We start from the raw sequence: 18,130 nt of genomic DNA, 5'->3' as shown, positions 1-18,130 counted from the left end.
AGAACACTGTTCTTCGAGAAGAGACACTCTTTGAGCAGAGTGGGCTCAGAGCTGCACCCAGGAGTGGTGCAGCCCCTCAGATTTCTGCCTGTCTGGGTCTCCCATGGTTGGTTCCTCCCAGCCACATCCTTTATTTTTATCTATCACGTGCCTGGGTACTTTTCTTCTTCCTTTAACTGACCTGAGCAGTGAAAAGACACCAATTGTCTCTTTCAGGTGCTTCTTAATATTAAAATATTAGAAATACCTAATATTTTTCTAAATATTAGAATATCAGAAATACCTAATATTTTTCTAAATATTAGAATATTAGAAATATTTGCTGTCCCAGTCGGTGTGGGCAGATCAGTAGGAGCCCAGTCCTTCCCAGCTGTGTTTGGGAGAGCAAATTCTGCGCTGAGGATCGCGGGGACAGGGGCCCCCATCCCGGTGTGTCCTGGCTCCCCTCACGCCTCCCCCAGCACACTCTGTCCAGCAACTTTCCATTACAGGAAACATCTGCTGGGAGGCAGGGCTGGGTTACTGCAGGGCATTGGCCGCCAGAATTCCCCAGCTCCAGGAACTCCAAGCGTGCGCCAGTCATTTTGGGATCTTCCCCTTCCATGAGAAACACCGAGAGCAGAGAGGGACTGCAGGGCAGAGCCCGGGGTGGGCACTGAGGAGTCAGAATCGCCGCTTTTCTGCTCCCCAAGAGGGGGAGAAGCCGAGCTCGGAGCTGTTTGCCTTCCCGGCGGGTCCTGGAAGCCGCGTGAGTCGCAGCGGGGCCGGAGCCGCTCGGGGCTGGGTCCGGCTCTGCTGGGGGGACACACCTGCACACACCTGCCCTGCTCCTGCAGGGGATGCCCACAGCCAGGAGCTGCTGAGGCTGCAGCAGGACAGCACAGAGGGTGCCTGCCAGCACCATCACCCCCATGAGCCTCTTTGGGAAAAGTCCTCTGGAGGGTAAATCCTCGCTCAGATCCTCCGGGGCTGCCTCAGACGAGCTGGATGTGGGCAGGAAAGCAGGGGAAGGCACCTAAACTCCTGCCAGGCTGCTGCACCTCTTTGGCCACAAACAAGGAGCAGGAAAAGCAGAGTTTGAGTGGACACGGGGAGCTGTGCCAGTGCTGAGGGGAGGAGATGGATTCCCTGCTGGAGTGCGGCTCCCTCTGGGATCTGCTCCTGGATCAAGAGCTGCCGTGGCTGCGGTGGGACCTGGAGGGACTTGTGGACTTCTCTCGAGGAAATGCCAGCCCTGGATCTGATGAAATCCCCGCTGTGAGTGTCTGAACAGAGCTGTTTGCACCCTGGCAGAGCTGCTGGGGCTGAGCAGAGCCTCTGCTAGGACAGGTCTGGTTCCTGCTGAGCAGGGCTGCACTGAGCCCAAAGCTCAGCCCTGCAGGGGTTATAATCCCCTTTCCCCATCCGGGCTGCTTGTTCCTGGAAATCTTGGCCTTGGGCTCTTGCTGGAGCCCATTTCAGTCCAAGATCTTTTCCAGATGTTCAGGCTGGGAGTTTGGTAAGTTAAATTGATATTTCTGTCATCTGCTGGTTGGCAGGTTTTACTCGGAGTGAGATCCCTTCCTCTGGGCCCACGGGGCTGGAGCAAGGCTCGGAAGTGCCGAGCTGACGTTGGAATATTCTGTTTCCAGTCCACTGAGTCGCTGTGAGGAGCAGGGAATGCTCTTGGGGGCGAGGGGTTGTCTGTGATTTGACAACCAACATCAAATCTGCCGCCATCTGACAGCATTTGGCAGCGCTGTGAGGCTAATTCTAAATAAACTCAGCATTCCTCCCACCCCTGTGACTCCACCACCATTGTGAAGCAGAAACTGCCTTCTCTAATCTCAGATTTTTGGGGCCCTTGCTGGAAGACTCCCAGCCTTCTGCCCTGGGAGATCAGTGCCTCTGGAGGAGGATTGTTGGGTAAAGAGAATAGGTTGTACCCCAGGTGCCTTCTTCTCCCCATTTGTGGGAGAAGGAACATTGCAGATTCTCTGGGAGATGTGAATTTGTGGCTGCCTCTGTTCTGCAGGTGGTGTGGCTGTCAGGAGCAGCTGGCACGGGGTGTAGGAGGTGTGGACAGTCACATCATGAACCCCAGAGAGGAGCCAGATCTCCCTCCAGCCAACAGCCTCGTGTTCCCTGAGCCCTTTCCCGAGGCCAGGACACAAAACGAGTGCAGGACACTGTTCAGTCCCTGGGAGAGCATTTTTGGAGCCCCACTGAAGTGTTCTGACCCTGAGAGAACATGGGGCTGTGTTTGCCTGGTGGGGAGAGGGGTGGGAATGGGGAATCCTGAGCTCTGGGTGACAGTGGGTGCTCAAGCTCCTCTGGCAGGGCCAAATCCCCCATTTTCTGGGGTGAATCACCCCTTTTCTGTGGTAACCCATTTTCTGGGCTGAATCACTCCTTTTCTGTGGTGAATCACCCATTTTCTGGGGTATCCCCCCTTTTCTGGGGTGAACCCCCTGTTTTCTTTGGTAACCCATTTTCTGTGCTGAATCACCCCTTTTCTGGGGTTAATCACCCCTTTTCTGGAGTAAATCACCTCTTTTCTGGGGCAAATCCCCCATTTTCTATGCTGAATCACCCCATTTCTGGGGTAAATCCCCCCTTTTCTGGGATGAACCCCCTGTTTTCTGGGCTAGCTGTGCCGTTCCTGGGGTTGGCAGGTGTCTGATGCCAGCAGAGCACACCTTGCTTCTCGTCAGTGTAGGGCTGCAGGCAGAGAGAATTCCTCTGCTTCTGCAGGCAGGGCTGCAGCCTTTCTAGCCTGGACTTGCTCTTCCAAGTCAGGTTCTCCTCTTCCTCTCCTGCCTGCACTAAACCCAAACCATCCCATGGCTGGGCTGTGATGGGAGCTCCTGGCTCTCTGTAAGTGCATCTGACCCCCTTCTCCTCCCGCACCCGAGGTGTTCCCGTCTCTCCCACGCCGTGCCCCAGCTCCCCTGGCTGCCCCTCTCCTCACCAGGCCCCTTCTGCCTGCAGGTGCTGAGCCCCACGTACAAGCAGCGGAACGAGGATTTCAGGAAACTCTTCAAGCAGCTCCCGGACACGGAGCGCCTCATCGTAGGTAAGGGCAGCTGCTGTGCTCTGGGCAGGAGAGCAGCACAGATCCATCCACGTTTTCATTCCTGGCAGGAAAATTCATGCACAAACACCGGAGGGTTATGTCCAGAAAGGAGACAGAGGAGTGCTGGAGCTTTATTGGAATAAAGGGAGAGGCGTTTCCTGTGGGGTCACTCAGATTTTTGGAGGATTCAGCCTCCTTTTTATCCCAATTTCCCAGTCACATTTCCCTCTCTTCACCCATTTGCTGATATACCTGAGAGGTCCAGACTTCCCAAATCACCCAATACAGACCCCTTCTAATATGTACCCCCCCTTTTCTTTTCCTTGTGTCGATCAATGGAATTCCCCTGGAATTTTTTTTTCTTCCCATTGTTCCTTTCACCTTTCAGTATCCAGTTCTGTTCATCAGCAGACCCACAGTTTATAAAGACAAATCCCTCATTCCTGTCATCAATCAGTGGGATCCTTCCTGTTGTTTCTTTTATCTCTCCGTGCTCGTTTTGTCTCCCAGCAGACCCCACAGTTTGTAAAGTCCCTCCTTCCTTTCATTCTCCAGACACTGCCACTGACAACAAACCTGTTCTGTCTGCCTGGATTCCCAGACACAGACCCATTTCCAGTGGATTTTGCATTTTATGATGGGTTTTCCTCATTTGGTGGGGAATGATGTGATTTTTTCTTTCCCTTTTTCCTCCCTTTTCCCAACATCCCTGCTCACACATGACTGCCCTTCCCAAACCTCCCCTCACAGCTGCTCCTGTGTCTTCCATGGCTGGTGATCCCCTCCTGTGCCCCAGAAATCGTTTGGGATGCTTAAACTGGGGGTGAAATGCACAGTGACAGAAAGGAAAAGACAGATTAAATCTGGCAATAGCAGGTGGGATGCTGCAGAGTGGCAGGATCAGCAGCCAGGGGGAGAGATTGTCTGTGACATGCCCTTGCAGGAAACAGCAGCAGCTGGCCCTGGCCCTGCCCCTGCCTGGCTGTGTTGAGTGGTTTCTCTTGATGCTGCTGCTCATCCTCACCTTCCAGCTGTCCTGATGCCTTTTTTCAGGCTTACCTAGGAGCAGAGGCCAAAGTTAAAAGCATTTATTTATTAAGTGGATGTATTTAATGAAGGGCTTTCAGGTACATTAAGGGCAGACAAAGCCTCCCCAAGGGGCTGCACCCAAGCTGGACAATGGTCACAAGTTTTTCACACAATTACAAATTTGTTCCTTTTACATATCAGGGGTTAATTCTTTAGTTATAACATCAGATAATGAAGTCATACACTCCCAGTTTGCTCCTCCCCAGTTCACTTTTGTTTATACTTTTTGGGGCCTGAGGCTGTTGGGTGTCCTTGAGTTCCAGGCCCAGAGGAATTGTATGTGGAGTTTAGAGTTATCCACTAACTCAGCACAGGATTTGAAAAATAATAAATAAATAAAAATAAAACAGGCAAAAATCTTAAGGCATCAGTTGCATTTTGTGCTGCTTGTGCTCCTCACTGACCACGTGCTGTGCTCCCACAGATTACTCATGTGCTCTCCAGCGAGACATCCTCCTGCAGGGCCGCCTCTACCTCTCCGAGAACTGGATCTGCTTCTACAGCAACATCTTCCGCTGGGAGACACTGGTGAGGCTCTTCTTCTGCTGCCCTAAACCTGGCATCGTGCTCAGGCTTGCTTTGGAAGGGCTTTTCCTGCTGCCTCTCTCACCAGTTCCTCCCTTTCCTGGTGTTCTCCCCCCCTGCTGCAGCTGACAGTTCGCTTGAAGGACATCTGCTCCATGACCAAGGAGAAGACAGCACGGCTCATTCCCAACGCCATCCAAGTTTGCACTGACACTGAAAAGGTACCTCCACCTCCACCCCTGTGTGGCTGGGAGTGTGTGGGGGGTTTTTCCAAACTGGGAAAAGGGCTTGTGCTGAGCTGGGCTGAGGCTGGAGCTCGGATGTGGGGGCCAGGTGAAATATCCAGGTTTTCTGACTGTGTCAGTGCTCAGTCCCTGCTGAGAGCCACTGGCCTCTCCATGAGCTTCACTCTGTGCTGCATGGATGGCTCACTCCAGCTGGAAAGTGACCCCAAACAGCCTTGTTGTGTTCTTCTCCTATTTTCTGGCTTTTTCTGAACTGATTTTTCTCTCCCTCTCTCCCCATCCAGCACTTTTTTACTTCCTTTGGGGCTCGAGACAGGACGTACATGATGATGTTCAGACTCTGGCAGAATGCTCTGCTTGACAAGGTACAGAGAGAAACCCCAGGGCTGGGCTGGGATGGAAGGGTGGTGATGGATATGGGCAGGAACATCACTTCTGACTGAAAAAAACACCCAGGGACACCAAACACAAGTGTTTAGGGAGTAGGGACATTAAACACAAGTGTTTAGGCAGAGCAGGTTCATGACTGCAGATGCAATTCCCTCTTTTTGCAGAGAATTTTTTGATGGGGTCAGTCACCCATTTTCTGGGGTAAATCACCTGTTTTCTGGGGTAAATCCCCCATTTTCTGGGGTAAAACATGCACAGTAGGTGCCACTCTGCCTCTGTTGAGGAATCAAGGTCTCAGGAGGGAAGTTTTTTTTTTTGAAGTTTGCAATTCCACAGTGGAGCAGCCCTCAAGAAAGCAGTTCAAAAAGCAGCAGGAATAACTGTGCAGGCAGAGCTCTCAGCAAATCTGTGCTCCAGAAGCGTGGGGTGTCCAGACAGGACAGAAAATGAGAGTTCAAGGCATCCCAAATCCAAGTGGGAGCAGCTGTGGGTGCAAAGTGCTCTGGCTGAGGGCTCAGTGGGGTTGGATTTTAAAATAAATCTGCTCCTGCCATGCCAGAGGCCCTGGAAATCCTGTATTTGATCTGAGTATCTGTTCCACAGTGGGGAGGGTATTTCTGGCCTCCCTGCTGCAGCAAACCTGATGTTACAGCACCTCGGGGTGGCCTGGCTGGAATTCAGAGCAGGCTGGAGGAATGAGGCAGCAGGAATAGCCTGTCCTCAAATCGGGGCAGGATTTAGGAGGAGAAAGGATCACCTTGCCTGGGGCAGGCTGTAACCTGAGCAGCCCTTTGGAAGCTCCCAAGGAAATTCAGTGCCCTTGGTCTCAAGGTCAAGGCTGAGACAGAGATAAACACAGGAAGCACTTCCAGAGCTCCTTTTTTTCCAAATGTGGGATCCCTGGCTGGCAGGAAAAGGGGGGAAGGAGCTGAGTGCAGTTTTCCTGATAAGACATGGATGTGAGTTAATGTGTGTGGGAAGGAGGAGGAACAGACAGATTTTTCTGGATGAAAATTCCTCATTTGAGGGTTTTTTTTTTTCCCCATGCTTTCAGTTCCTGCTGTGGGGAGCTAGATGAAAAAATTCCTGCCTTATTCCACACAGTGACTATGGGAAGAAATTCAAGCCAGCAACTCAGAAAAAGTTCACTGGATTTGTTTCCCCTCATTACCAAGAAATCTTTGTCATTGGTCATAAGTTTCTTATGGGTGAAAATCCCCTTTCATCCCTGTACCACATCTTTAAATCACAAGTTTTCCTGCCCCACTTTTCAGGGCCTCATGTCAGAATCATGTGGTGATCACTGACCCACATCCCTAAAATCTGGGCTTTTCTCAACGGTCTGGATAATTACTTTTCTCTTTTTCACTTTTTTCACTTTTCACAGGGGTGTCTGGTGACACAAACTCCTTTTGATCCCAAACTGCAGCAGGAAATGTGGTTTTTTTTTTCATTGCTGTTTTAGATCATTTTCCCTGCAGCTGGGATTCTTCAGGCAGCTTTAATTTAAACAAAGCTGAAGGGAGGGGACAAAAAAAACCTCATAAGGTTTTGGGGTTGGTGGAGCAGCAGATTTTAAATGGAGGCACAGCAGAAGAGGTGGGAAAAGTATCTGTGGAGGGAAATGCAGGTTTAGGGCTTCCATTAGTGCATTCCAGCAGTGGGAAATCTCATCCATGTGCTGCTCTGGCTGTAGCTTGCTGATATTTTTGTAAGTAACAGGAGGTTGTGGCATGGAAAAATCAAAATGTCAGATTTTGGGGCAGAACCTGGGCTGCTGGTGGAGGATTATTGGTGACAGGACATGTTTGTGCTCAATGGGGGCATCATCTCTAGGCCAGAGATTATTTTTTATTATTATTATTATTATTATTATTATTATTATTATTATTATTATTATTATTATTACTATCACTATCACTATCATTATTATTAATTTATTTTTATTATTGACACTAATCTTAATATAATTAATAATATTATTACATTATTAAATATTTATTGTATAATATTTATATTATTAATAATAGTTATTAATATTATTAATATTAATATAAAGATGCATATGATGACATGTTTATTCTATAATAAAGATAATATATCTTCATAGAATTTATATGTTTATATTTTATATATGAATACATACAATATATATCTTCTATATACATTTATAACTTATTTAACTATGTATTTAAATATTTTTTTATATATATTTTATATTTTTAAATATATATGATTATTATATATAAAATATATTATATAATTTTTATATATTATATATTATGCATATACATACAATATATATTAATATATAAATATATCTGTTATATAGAATATATATCTATAAATATGTTTAATATTTAATTTATAGATGTATGAATATATATATATCTAGAAAAAAATATGTAATTTCAGATAAATAATGATAAACTCCATAAAATGGAATTTCACAGAGCTGAGCCCACGGAAGGGCCCTCACCTCAAGGATCAGAATCTCTCACTTCTCCTTTCAGGGCAAGGAACACCCTTTGGCAATGGTAATTTCGCTGTATTTTGGTATTCTTGGCTGTAAACTTGTGATGTTGTGTGTCCCCTGCTGCAGCCTCTGTGCCCAAAGGAGCTCTGGCACTTTGTCCACCAGTGCTACGGGAACGAGCTGGGGCTCACCAGTGATGATGAAGACTACGTGCCTCCTGATGATGACTTCAACACCATGGGGTGAGTGGGGAGGGCTGAGCTGTGCCTGGAGGGAGCTGCAGGATGAGCTGAGCCCCTCCGAGTGCTGCTTGTCCTCACACATCCTGGCATCCGGCTGCTCTGGAGCGTGTGGGGCCTAAAGAGCTGGAAGGGGAGCGTTTCCTCATGGAAGCTGGGAGGGACTGAAATGCCTGCTGAGCCAGCTGAGCAGTTCTAGAAATGCCAAAGTCACGGGGCCAGGCAGAGCTGCGTGGCCAGAAAGTGCTGATGCTTGTCAGTCCTTGTGTAAACACCCAGAAAACTGGGGCTTGCTTTCTCCTGCACTGAGCTTCTGGACAGCCTGGAAACTTCATAGAAACATTCTCACTTGCTCTGTGTGTCCAGCTGTAGCTGTTGTGAGAGGGGTAACCATAAAAACCTGTGTTCTCTGTGGCGTCCCAGCTACTGCGAAGAAATCCCCGTGGAGGAGAATGAAGTCAACGACAGCTCCTCCAAGAGCAGCATGGAGGCCAAGCCAGAAGCCAGCCCTCAGCTGCCAAAGAAATCTGTCACTGCCAGCACCCTGACCTCCACAGGCAGCAGTGAAGCCCCAGCCTCGGTGAGTTTTCTCCCTCCCCTGGCAGCAGGAATTTGTTTTCCCTGAAATCCAGCAGCGGATGGTGGGAGGTTTGTTCATCCTCCAGCTCCTCTTCCACTGCTGCTGATTTCAGTCCTTTTGTCACTGGGACTCTCAGCAGCAAGAACATTTTCCTTTCTATACTTCTGGGTGAAAAGTCTTGGACATAATCCTTGGGTTAGGATTTCTTCTCTGCCTTCAGTTATTCCCTGGAATATTCCCAGTGGTTATTCCTGGAATATTCCACTGGTTATTCCCAGTGTGTACCCTCCTGGAGTTATGGCAGAGCAGACCTCATTTAGATGTTTCCTCTGGTTGTTTTAGCCTGTTCAGGAGCAAAAGCAGGGTTGGACAATATTGTGATTGTCTGAGAAAAAACCCTGGTGGTGTCCAAAGCTTGAACACTGATTTTTTTTGAGGGGATGTTTTACAAACACTGTGTGGCAATTGTCCTCCTCTCTCTATTTAATTTCCAGATATGTCAAGGCCAAATATTCAGAAATTGGCTCACAGATGTGTGGTTTTTTTGCAATAAAGCCCATTTCCAGGTGCTGATCTTGCCCTTGTTGTGCCCTGTCCTTGCTGCAGTTCGATGGAGTGCTCCCAGAAGAGGAGGAGGCAGTGGCAGAGAGTCCTGTGGAGAAAGACCTTGGCATTGCCAACATCATGGGAGAGAAGATCGACATCATTGGCCCTGTCAACTCCCCCTCCCTGGACTTCAATGACAACGAAGACATTCCCACTGAGCTCAGTGACTCCTCAGACACCCACGATGAAGGTACCTGGGGAATTCCATCAGGGCCATTTCCAGCCTTATCCCATCCCTCCCTGGGAGGGAACGGAGTGGTCACTTCTGAAATCCTTTTCTGCAGAAAGTGAATGTGCTTAAATTTTAGGATGTGCCTAAACGTTATAGGATTGATGCCTGGGGAAGGCTGAGCTAGGGCAGAGGCTGGACAGATTTCAGGATAAAGCAGGGATTTATTGAAAGGCCCTAAAGGACACACCTTGGGCACTACAAGAGCCTGGCCAGGGCTGCACCCAAGATGGACCTAAAAATGGTCACAAAATGGATGATTGGTCACAAGATCTCACATTTTATAAGTTTTGGTCCATCTGCATATTGGGGTGAATTGTCCAGTCCCAGCTGCAGGTTATGGAGTCCCATCCTTGTTTTCTCTCTCCAGCCCAGCGCTGTTCCTGCTTTTGGGCCTGGAACTCATAACAATTGTCCTTGGTATCAAGCTGGAAAAGGAATTGTTTTGTCTGCCCACTCTGTGAAGAGAGCTCACTGACACTTCATGTGAGGCTCAGAGCTGCACACTGGGCTGGGCAGAATCTGAGAAATATGAAAGCTAAAACTTAAGGCATCATTATGTCCCTAAAATAAGCTGTGTAATTAATTATCCCTTCTGATGTCCCAACTCGTGCCCTGGGACCAGTGCAGGAAAAGGGTTGAAGTCCCTCCTGTAGGTTCCTTTGGAAATACTGAGGTCCTGGTGCTGTGGAAGCACATTTTTCATCCTCCTGGAGGGTCGTGGCTGGACCTTGAGGGTCTCTTTCCCCACAGGGGAAGTCCAAGCGTTTTACGAGGACCTGAACGGCCGCCAGTACGTGAACGAGGTGTTCAACTTCAGCGTGGACAAGCTCTACGACCTGCTCTTCACTGATTCCCAGTTCCAGAGGGACTTCATGGAGCAGCGCCGCTTCTCTGGTGAGCTGCTGCTGCTGGGGCTGCCACAGGGGCTGTGGAGGTGGAATTTGTTCTGCTCAGGTGACATTCTGAGCACATTTTGGGACAGCGTGGCCTGTGCTGGCGGTAACCAAAAGCAGGCAGGAGCTGTGTGCCCATCTGGTTTCATTTTCTAACAGCTGGAACAGCTTTTTTAATGGAAAAAGTCAATTTTCTTATTTTTTATCATCACCTAAGGCCTGATCCTCTGTTCAGGGCTGAACAGTGTGAGGGAAAAGCTCTTCCAGCTCCACACCTGAAATGGCACGGACAGAGCTGCAGAGAGAACCCCTTGGCATGTCAGTCTTCCTTTCCCTCTAACTGTAGATTTGCTGGAGGAGATGAATCCCCATCTCCCTTTCCCTGCACTTGAAAAAGGGGAAAATATTCACATTTGGCACAGGAGCCCTTAGTTTCACACTGAGCTCTAGAGCAGCCAGGCTCCCCAAAGGGAAGGAAATCCCATCCCCAGCTTGGTTATGTGATTATCCCTTTCCCCAGGGGACTGACCAGAGATCCCTCCCCAGTTACTTGACTGGAATGTTGTTTTGTCCTCTCAGATATTATCTTTCACCCCTGGAAGAAGGAAGAAAATGGCAATCAGACCAGAGTGATCCTGTACACCATCACCCTCACCAACCCTCTGGCCCCCAAAACTGCCACAGTCACTGAAACTCAGGTAAGGGACAGTGGAGCAGGGCTGGGGTGCTTGCAGAAACTGCTCTGAGAGTTATTTTCTTGTCCTGAGAGTGTTTTCATTGTCCCTGTCCATTTTTCTGTTCACTTTTCCTTGATTTACCTTGCTGCCCAGTACCACTGCAGCCATGAATAGTTAATCTTACACTTGCAATGGAAGCACCACAAATTCCCCAGCAGAAGCAGCTGAGTTTGTGAGCAAGGCAGCACTTCTTAACAATTGTTTTTCTGGCCCAAAATGGTGTTTTTTGAGCTGTGCTCAGCCCAGCAGATACTACTCAAGGAAGTCAGGTACTGCCAGTCCTCCTCACAGCTCTGCAGGGTGTTGTGGATTTTTTACTGTGCTGAGGACAGTGAGAGGATCTGTTTAGAAAGGCAAAAAAGGGAAAATCTGCAGTGCACTGGGAGGAGCCAGGCTGGCTGTATCCAGCAGAACCTGCAGCTGGAGAGGGAGGAAAAGCCTCTTTCCACGTCCAGAGATGTGGCCGAGGGGAAATACTGAGAGTGAGCTTTAGGGATTGCTAGGAGGGAGCCAGGAAAAGGGCTCTGAGCACCCCATTTCAGAGAGGAGGATGCCAGCAGCAAGGTGGGACTTGTGAGGGTGTGAGGAAAGGTGCTGGAGAGAAGGAAAGGTGCAGGGAACAGAAAGGAAAAGGGAGAGCAAAGGGAGCAGCACACTCTCTGTGTCTGTCTGTCTGTCCTCTGGGTGGGGTTTGCTCTGGAGCAAAGGGAAAAGCACATCAGCAGCTCTTAAAAGAATAAAGTGATGTTTATTCTGTTTAGAATCACAGAATAATTTATGTTAGAAGATCTATTAGCTAGAATTTACTCTAAAACCTCTGATTTTAGCTCAGGTGGGTCCCTGACAAGCCAGACCCCAGAAGAGAGGTCCCACTTGGGAAGGTCTCCCCACGTGGTGTGTAACACCTCTGACACAAAATCCTGGAGGCTGGAACTGATTGCCCTTTTAAAACAGAAGCATCTGGGTGAAACCCTTGCTTTCCTCTGCCTTCCCTTCGGGGTGAGCTGCTCACAGCAGAGCTGCAGGGGCAGGGCTGGGCCACGGGGGTGTCTCCTGTTCACAAAGCGCTGCTGAAGGTGCCACTTGTGTCCTAGCCACGCTCAGAGTTGCCTTGCACGCTGTTTTTCCTGCAGACAATGTACAAAGCCAGCCAGGAGAGCGAGTGCTATGTCATAGATGCAGAGGTGCTAACCCACGACGTCCCCTACCACGATTATTTCTACACCATTAACCGCTACACGTTGACTCGTGTGGCCAGGAACAAAAGCCGACTCAGGTACCTCTCCTGGGGAGTTCCTGATGAGCAAAAGGCACCTTGGGGAGGGAGTTTTGCTGTTTGGGTGTGTTAGGAGGGGTTGAAGGGGTTGTTTCTTTGTCCTGTTGTTGGGATATTGCTGTCAGGAGGAGTAGGGGCAGGATTTTCACCTGCTGGGTTGGCATCAATGCAGAGCTGCATCAGGGAGAGGATTTACAGATTTTTCGTGCCTCTCTCTTGGATGCTGGGGTTTGCAGAGCCTGTTATCACTGCAGGCTGTGATAAGCAACAGGATAAACTTCCTGGGGCTGTGCTTGGGGGCAGAAGCAGAGGAATTGGGTACTGGGCAAAGCTGTATCCGTGTGACTTCAATAATGATAATCCAAATGGTCGTGGAGTTCTGTTGGGAGAGGCCCTTCCTGCCTTTGCAAGGACTTTTCCAGCAGTGCTTCTCCTCTGGACACATCAAGGGCTGAGACCATTCCAGAAATAACAGTGGACATGATTATTTCCTGGGTTTACACTGACAAAAACTGTGAATTGACATCACCCCCAGGAAGCAAACCCAGGGGAATGACTGACCTTTTTCTCCTCACAGGGTTTCCACGGAATTACGCTACAGAAAACAGCCTTGGGGGCTGGTGAAATCCTTCATTGAGAAGAATTTTTGGAGTGGCCTGGAAGATTATTTCCGTCATTTGGGTAAGAGTGGCAGTGACAGTGGCACTCGTGCTTCCCTGGGAGTGGACAGCAGGATCCAGCCTTCCGGTGGCTCATAAAAGGGCTACCACAGCCAGAATACCTGCTGGAATTAATCAGGGCATCAGATCCTGCTCCCTGCCAGGCAGTTTAAGGTCAAATTTTAATAAAAATTGCGAGTAATGTGGAGCACAAATCTCTCAAACTCTGCCAGCCTCTTTGGCCCGGCTGATGCCTTTTTGGGCTATGTAAAAACAGAGGCCAGACAAAATTAAGGGAATAAAAAGCAATTCTATTTATTGAAGGCCTTCAGGTGCATTTAGGGCAGACAAAGCCCCCCAGGGGCTGCACCCAAAATGGACCATGGCTCACAGGTTTCACACTTTTATCAGTTTGTTCCATTTGCACATTGGGGGTTCATCTCCCAATTCCAGCTGCAGGGAATGAAGGAATTTCCCCCAAGTTTGCTGCCCCCAACTCCCTTTTGTTCCCATCTCTGGGGGCCTGAGGCAGTGAGGTGTCCTTGATTGCCAGGCCTGGAGAGGAATTGTTGTGTGTGCCCAAAGTGGGGAAGCAGCAGCTCCCAGTGTGTGTGGAGTTTGGAGTCACACACTGAGGAATGGCAGGATTACAGATGTGTGAGAAACAGAAAAGCTGAAATCCTATCAGCATCACAGCAGAGGGGTTAAACCTCTCCCCCTCTTCAAAACCCCACCTCTTAACGCTCCCCCTTGGTGCTGCAGAGAGCGAGCTGACCAAAACAGAGAGCACATACCTGGCTGAGGTGCACAGACAATCCCCCAAAGAGAAGGTGAGCAAGCAATCCACGGTGCGCCGGCGGAAACGCGCCCACGCCCACCTGCGGGTGCCACACCTGGAGGAGGTGCTCAGCCCCGTCACCACCCCCACGGATGAGGAGGTTGCCCATCGAATCAAGCACGTGGCAGGTGAGCAGCTGCAAACCCCACAGCCTTGAGGGGACAAACAGGGGCTTTGTCACAGAGGGGCTGTGATGTGTCGGGGGTGTTTGGGTGAGGTGGAGGTGGGGGGAAAGGATTGGGGCTTGCCTTGCCCTGTTTCCCATCCCAAATTCTCCCCATCTCCTCAGGTTCCACTCAGACACGGCACATCCCTGAGGAGAGCCCCAGTGGCTTCCACCTGCAGAGTGTCTCCAAGCTGCTCCTTGTCATCAGCTTTGTGTAAGTGATGACTTTTTCTGCTTTCCTCCCAGTCAGCATTGAACACCTTTGGTTTATCTGTGTTCCTGCAGTTCTGTGCGCCCTTCTCTCCTCTCCCCGTGGTTTTGCCCTTGTTTTAGCCAAACATGGGCTTTGCAGATCTGTTCTGGGAGTCCTAAAGGCAGGTCTGGGACCTGTCTGGGACCTGTCTGGGACAGGGACAATCAGGACTGAGGCAGCTGTGCAAGGAGAGAGGAGTCAGTACCTACAAGAGGAGGAATCCAACAAGTAGAATCATTTTATCTTTTATTTTTTTACTTCAGGGATGCAGTTTACAGATTTTTAGTGACACACAGAAAAACTGTGTGTGTGTTTGGGGGGTGTAATTTAAAGCAGGTGATTTAACTGCTGACACACGAGCTGCTATCATGGACAGTGACTGTGCAAAGCTCTCTGGGCTACCACAGCAAGGCTTAGTGTCTCTGAGGATTCTGTCACATCTTCCCTCTGGTCTTGAAAGACCTTTCCATGTCAGGTCCTGGGCAGTGATTTTGATGAGAGGTACAGCCAGAAAGCAGCTGGACCCTTCAGAGATGATTTCTGCACAATCAGTAAAGAAAACACCTGAGGCACAAGAGATTGATGTGATTTCAGCAGCACAAACTGTTTGGTTTGGGGTTCTTTCCTGCCACACCTTTCAGGATTGGTGGGCTTGGGCTGGGATGTGCTCTCCAAGTGAGCTGGGAATGAGCCTCTCATGTCCCTGTGGCTCATTTTAATACCTGAACTCACTGTTTTTACTGTTCCTCTGCCCTTGGGCCGACAGCAGGCTTCATTTAGTGCTGGGCTGGTACTGTGGAGCAGAACAGACTAAAACAGTGATCCAGGCTTTTCTGACTTGGGCCCAGCTTTTCCTTAAGCTGCACCTGGCTGTTAGAGAGGTGGGGAGGAGCTGGGGTTTCAGGACTGAAATTACAGCTCCAGCTCAGCTCTTTTTGTGTTTCCTGGTGCCAGAGGGGGCACAGAAGCAGAGGTTTGCAGCAGCACCCAGCCAGTGACAAATGAGGTGCAGTAAGGTACTGTCATGATGAGAACGCAGCACAAAGGTACCAAAGCTTTGTTTCAAGGTCTCCTGAGAGCCTTCACTTGGGTCACAGAACCCTCTGTGATGTTTCCAGATTATTCCTCTGGCTAGTTGCCATCCGCCTGACTGAACTGGCCATAGTGGGCCATTCTTCCAGCCAAATAACTGCACTATTCAGAGCCAGGCACCAGCCTGGTGTTTTGGAATCTCTTCCTGGGGAGGAGCAGAAATGCCCCTGTGTGGTGAGGGGTGAGAGTGATGCCTGGGGAGGCTCCTGGAGCAGGGGCTGGCCAGAGTTAAAGGAATAAAGCAGGGATTTATTAAAAGCCCTTCCAAGGATCACCTTGGCCACTGCAAGAGCCCGGCCCTGGCTCCACCCAAGATGGGCCCCGGCTCAGGAGTTTCACACTTGGATCAGTTCTGGTCCATTTCCATCTCGGGGTGAATTGTGCAATTGCAGCTGCAGGTGATGCAGTCCCATCCTCCCAGATTGCTCTCCTCAATTCCCTGCTGCTTGTGCTTTTTGGGGCTGGAGCTGCAGCGCTGCCCTTGGCTGTGGGGCTGGGGAAGGATTGTTGTGTGTGCCTGAGCTGTGAGGAGAACTGGCTGACACTTTGTGTGGAGTTCAGAGTTAGCTACCAGTGCAGAGCCTGGAAAATGTGAAAGCTAAAAATGAAGGCATCAAGAGGAGCTGGTCAGGGCATGGCTGGGGTGTGTTCCCAGTGCCAGGGGTGGGAATGGGGAAGGCTGGGTGTGAACTCTGTGTGTGTGTGTGTGTCAGACAGTGCCTGCATGGCCACCTGCTGTCCCCAGGAGCTCAGCTGTGCTGAGGGAACTTCACCAGCAGTGCAGGCACACGGATCCCTGTCTGTCCTTCCTTTCTCTCTTCCCTCTGCTCCTTTCTTCCTGCCCCCTGTACCTCCTGCAGTGTCTGAGCCTCCTCCTCTCAGCCCAGTTTGTGTCAGTCCGTTTCTAACCTGCAGCTACTCCGTCTTTTCTCTTCCCTGCTCCCATTAGGATCTGTTTCAGGTACTGTCTCTCTCTTTTTTTACCTCTTTACTCTCCCATTTCCCTCCCTTTCTCTGCATTCAGCGCATCCACTCACCCAGCCTGTTCTGTCTGAGCTGTCACCCCTGTCTGTCTGTCTGTCTGTCTGTCTCTGTCCTCCTGGCTCACACATTTCTTCCACAAGGTGAAGTTTTGGTTGCTCACTCCGGTTAAATCCCCACTCACAGCATGGACTGGGCCTCAGACACCTTCCTGAAGGCCTGGCTGTTGTCCCAGGTGTTCCTGGCAAGCAGTGGGCTGTGAAATGCTCCTACACTGGCTCTTTTCCTTCTTCCTTTGCAGTCTGGTGCTGCTGGTCATTCTCAACATGATGCTGTTCTACAAGCTCTGGATGCTGGAGTACACCACGCAGACGCTCACGGCGTGGCAGGGCCTGAGGCTGCAGGAGAGGTACAGCCACACCTGCCAGGGCTCTCCTCTTTTATCCTGGATGTCAGAGGCTTTCCCATCACACCAGAGCTCTGGGCTCTCACTTTGCTGTAAAAGAGGTGGAGTTGAGGGGCTCTGTGCATTTCCCCTGCAGCTGCAGAGTTAAGGCTGCAGAGGATGCTCTGTGAATAAATAAATGTTCAGCGATTTTGGGCTGAGGTGGTCCCTTCCCCTCCTTGGATGGCCAAACTTCCCTCTGTATGGGAACAGCCCCTTAGAATGATCCCTTTGTACTCACAGGAGGATTTGGGCTGTTAGGTTTGTGTTTTGAAAGGTGTGGGTCCGGATATCAGCAGCATGTCCTGAATGGTCTCTGGTCTATTTTTAGAGGCTGAAAACATCCTTCATCCACTTTTCTGAGGTGTTTTTGTCCCCTTTGTGTCTCCTTTTTGAGTCCCAGTTGCTCCCTTGCTGCCCTGGGTTTAACTTCAAGCACTCATAGCCATGTGCTACCACTGTATTAGAGTTTTTTTGCTCTATTTGTGTCATTTCTCCTCATTAGGAAAGGGAATTACCTTCCCTGTACCAGCCCTGCTGCTTCCCCATGGATAGATACTTTAAATGATTATAAATACTTCAGGTGATTTTATCTTTCTCTGGTGCTTATTTAGATTACTACAATAACATTTAAGTACAGAACTTACATCCTGTTTGCACAGTGTGATGTGCAAGCTCTGGAATTATGTGGGTGGCTCCACATGGGTAATTTTTATGTTGCAGCCACAGGTGCTGTGGAAGCACCTGAATTCATCCAAGCTCCCATCTGTCCTGATCCCACTCCCCTCACTTCTGTTTTGGGGGTTTAAATGGGGCTGAAGGGAAAGGCTTGGAAAAAAGAGCCAGTGCAGCTGTTCCTCACAATAAAGAGAGGTCTCTGTACAAAGGATGGGGTTTTTTGACTCTTGCCTGTGTTTTTCTGGCAGGTTACCCCAGTCTCAGACAGAATGGGCCCAGTTGCTGGAGTCCCAGCAGAAGTACCACGACTCAGAGCTGCAGAAATGGCGCGAGATCATCAAATCCTCGGTGATGCTTCTGGACCAGGTGAGCCTGCACAGCTCCAGGCAGGGCTGTGACCAGGGTGTCACTGTCCTGCTCCCCATCCTTCAGCATCTCCTGCCTCCACCTCAGCACTTTAGATCATCCCCTGCTGGTGGTGGCACCACAAGGGCTGTCACAGGGTGCCTCTGGTGCTCTCTGCCATCAGAGGGGTCCAGGCACACCAAGGAGAGAACCCTACAGGGCTAAAAATCTTATATTGGCACATTTGGTATCTAATCTCTGTCATCCTAGCTTGGGGAGCAAACTGGTTTTGGCTGAACCCTGGATTTGCTGCAGCTTTCAGGGAGGAGG

At 49.7% G+C, this 18,130-nt stretch overlaps 1 protein-coding gene across 14 annotated transcripts in view; it reads left to right on the top strand.

Annotated features, from left to right (window-relative positions):
- The window catches only part of GRAMD1B (GRAM domain containing 1B), a 125,208-nt gene that overhangs the window by 100,630 nt on the left and 6,448 nt on the right, over positions 1 to 18,130 (top strand). For all 14 annotated transcript variants that reach the window (XM_086861006.1, XM_086861001.1, XM_086861000.1 and 11 more), the window contains 15 exons: positions 2,971 to 3,055; positions 4,569 to 4,672; positions 4,795 to 4,890; positions 5,199 to 5,279; positions 7,907 to 8,022; positions 8,443 to 8,599; positions 9,206 to 9,395; positions 10,188 to 10,331; positions 10,910 to 11,028; positions 12,201 to 12,343; positions 12,921 to 13,024; positions 13,765 to 13,968; positions 14,130 to 14,220; positions 16,634 to 16,741; positions 17,704 to 17,821. In XM_086861006.1, coding sequence (XP_086717132.1) covers positions 2,971 to 3,055; positions 4,569 to 4,672; positions 4,795 to 4,890; positions 5,199 to 5,279; positions 7,907 to 8,022; positions 8,443 to 8,599; positions 9,206 to 9,395; positions 10,188 to 10,331; positions 10,910 to 11,028; positions 12,201 to 12,343; positions 12,921 to 13,024; positions 13,765 to 13,968; positions 14,130 to 14,220; positions 16,634 to 16,741; positions 17,704 to 17,821 — 1,860 coding nt within the window. The remainder of the gene's footprint in view (positions 1 to 2,970; positions 3,056 to 4,568; positions 4,673 to 4,794; positions 4,891 to 5,198; positions 5,280 to 7,906; positions 8,023 to 8,442; positions 8,600 to 9,205; positions 9,396 to 10,187; positions 10,332 to 10,909; positions 11,029 to 12,200; positions 12,344 to 12,920; positions 13,025 to 13,764; positions 13,969 to 14,129; positions 14,221 to 16,633; positions 16,742 to 17,703; positions 17,822 to 18,130) is intronic.

Source organism: Cyanistes caeruleus, chromosome 23 (assembly GCF_971803275.1).
Source record: "Cyanistes caeruleus chromosome 23, bCyaCae1.hap1.1, whole genome shotgun sequence".
NCBI lineage: Eukaryota > Metazoa > Chordata > Aves > Passeriformes > Paridae > Cyanistes > Cyanistes caeruleus.
The sequence above is the reverse complement of the archived record's forward strand: the minus strand, read 5'-3'. Positions and strand labels throughout refer to the sequence as shown.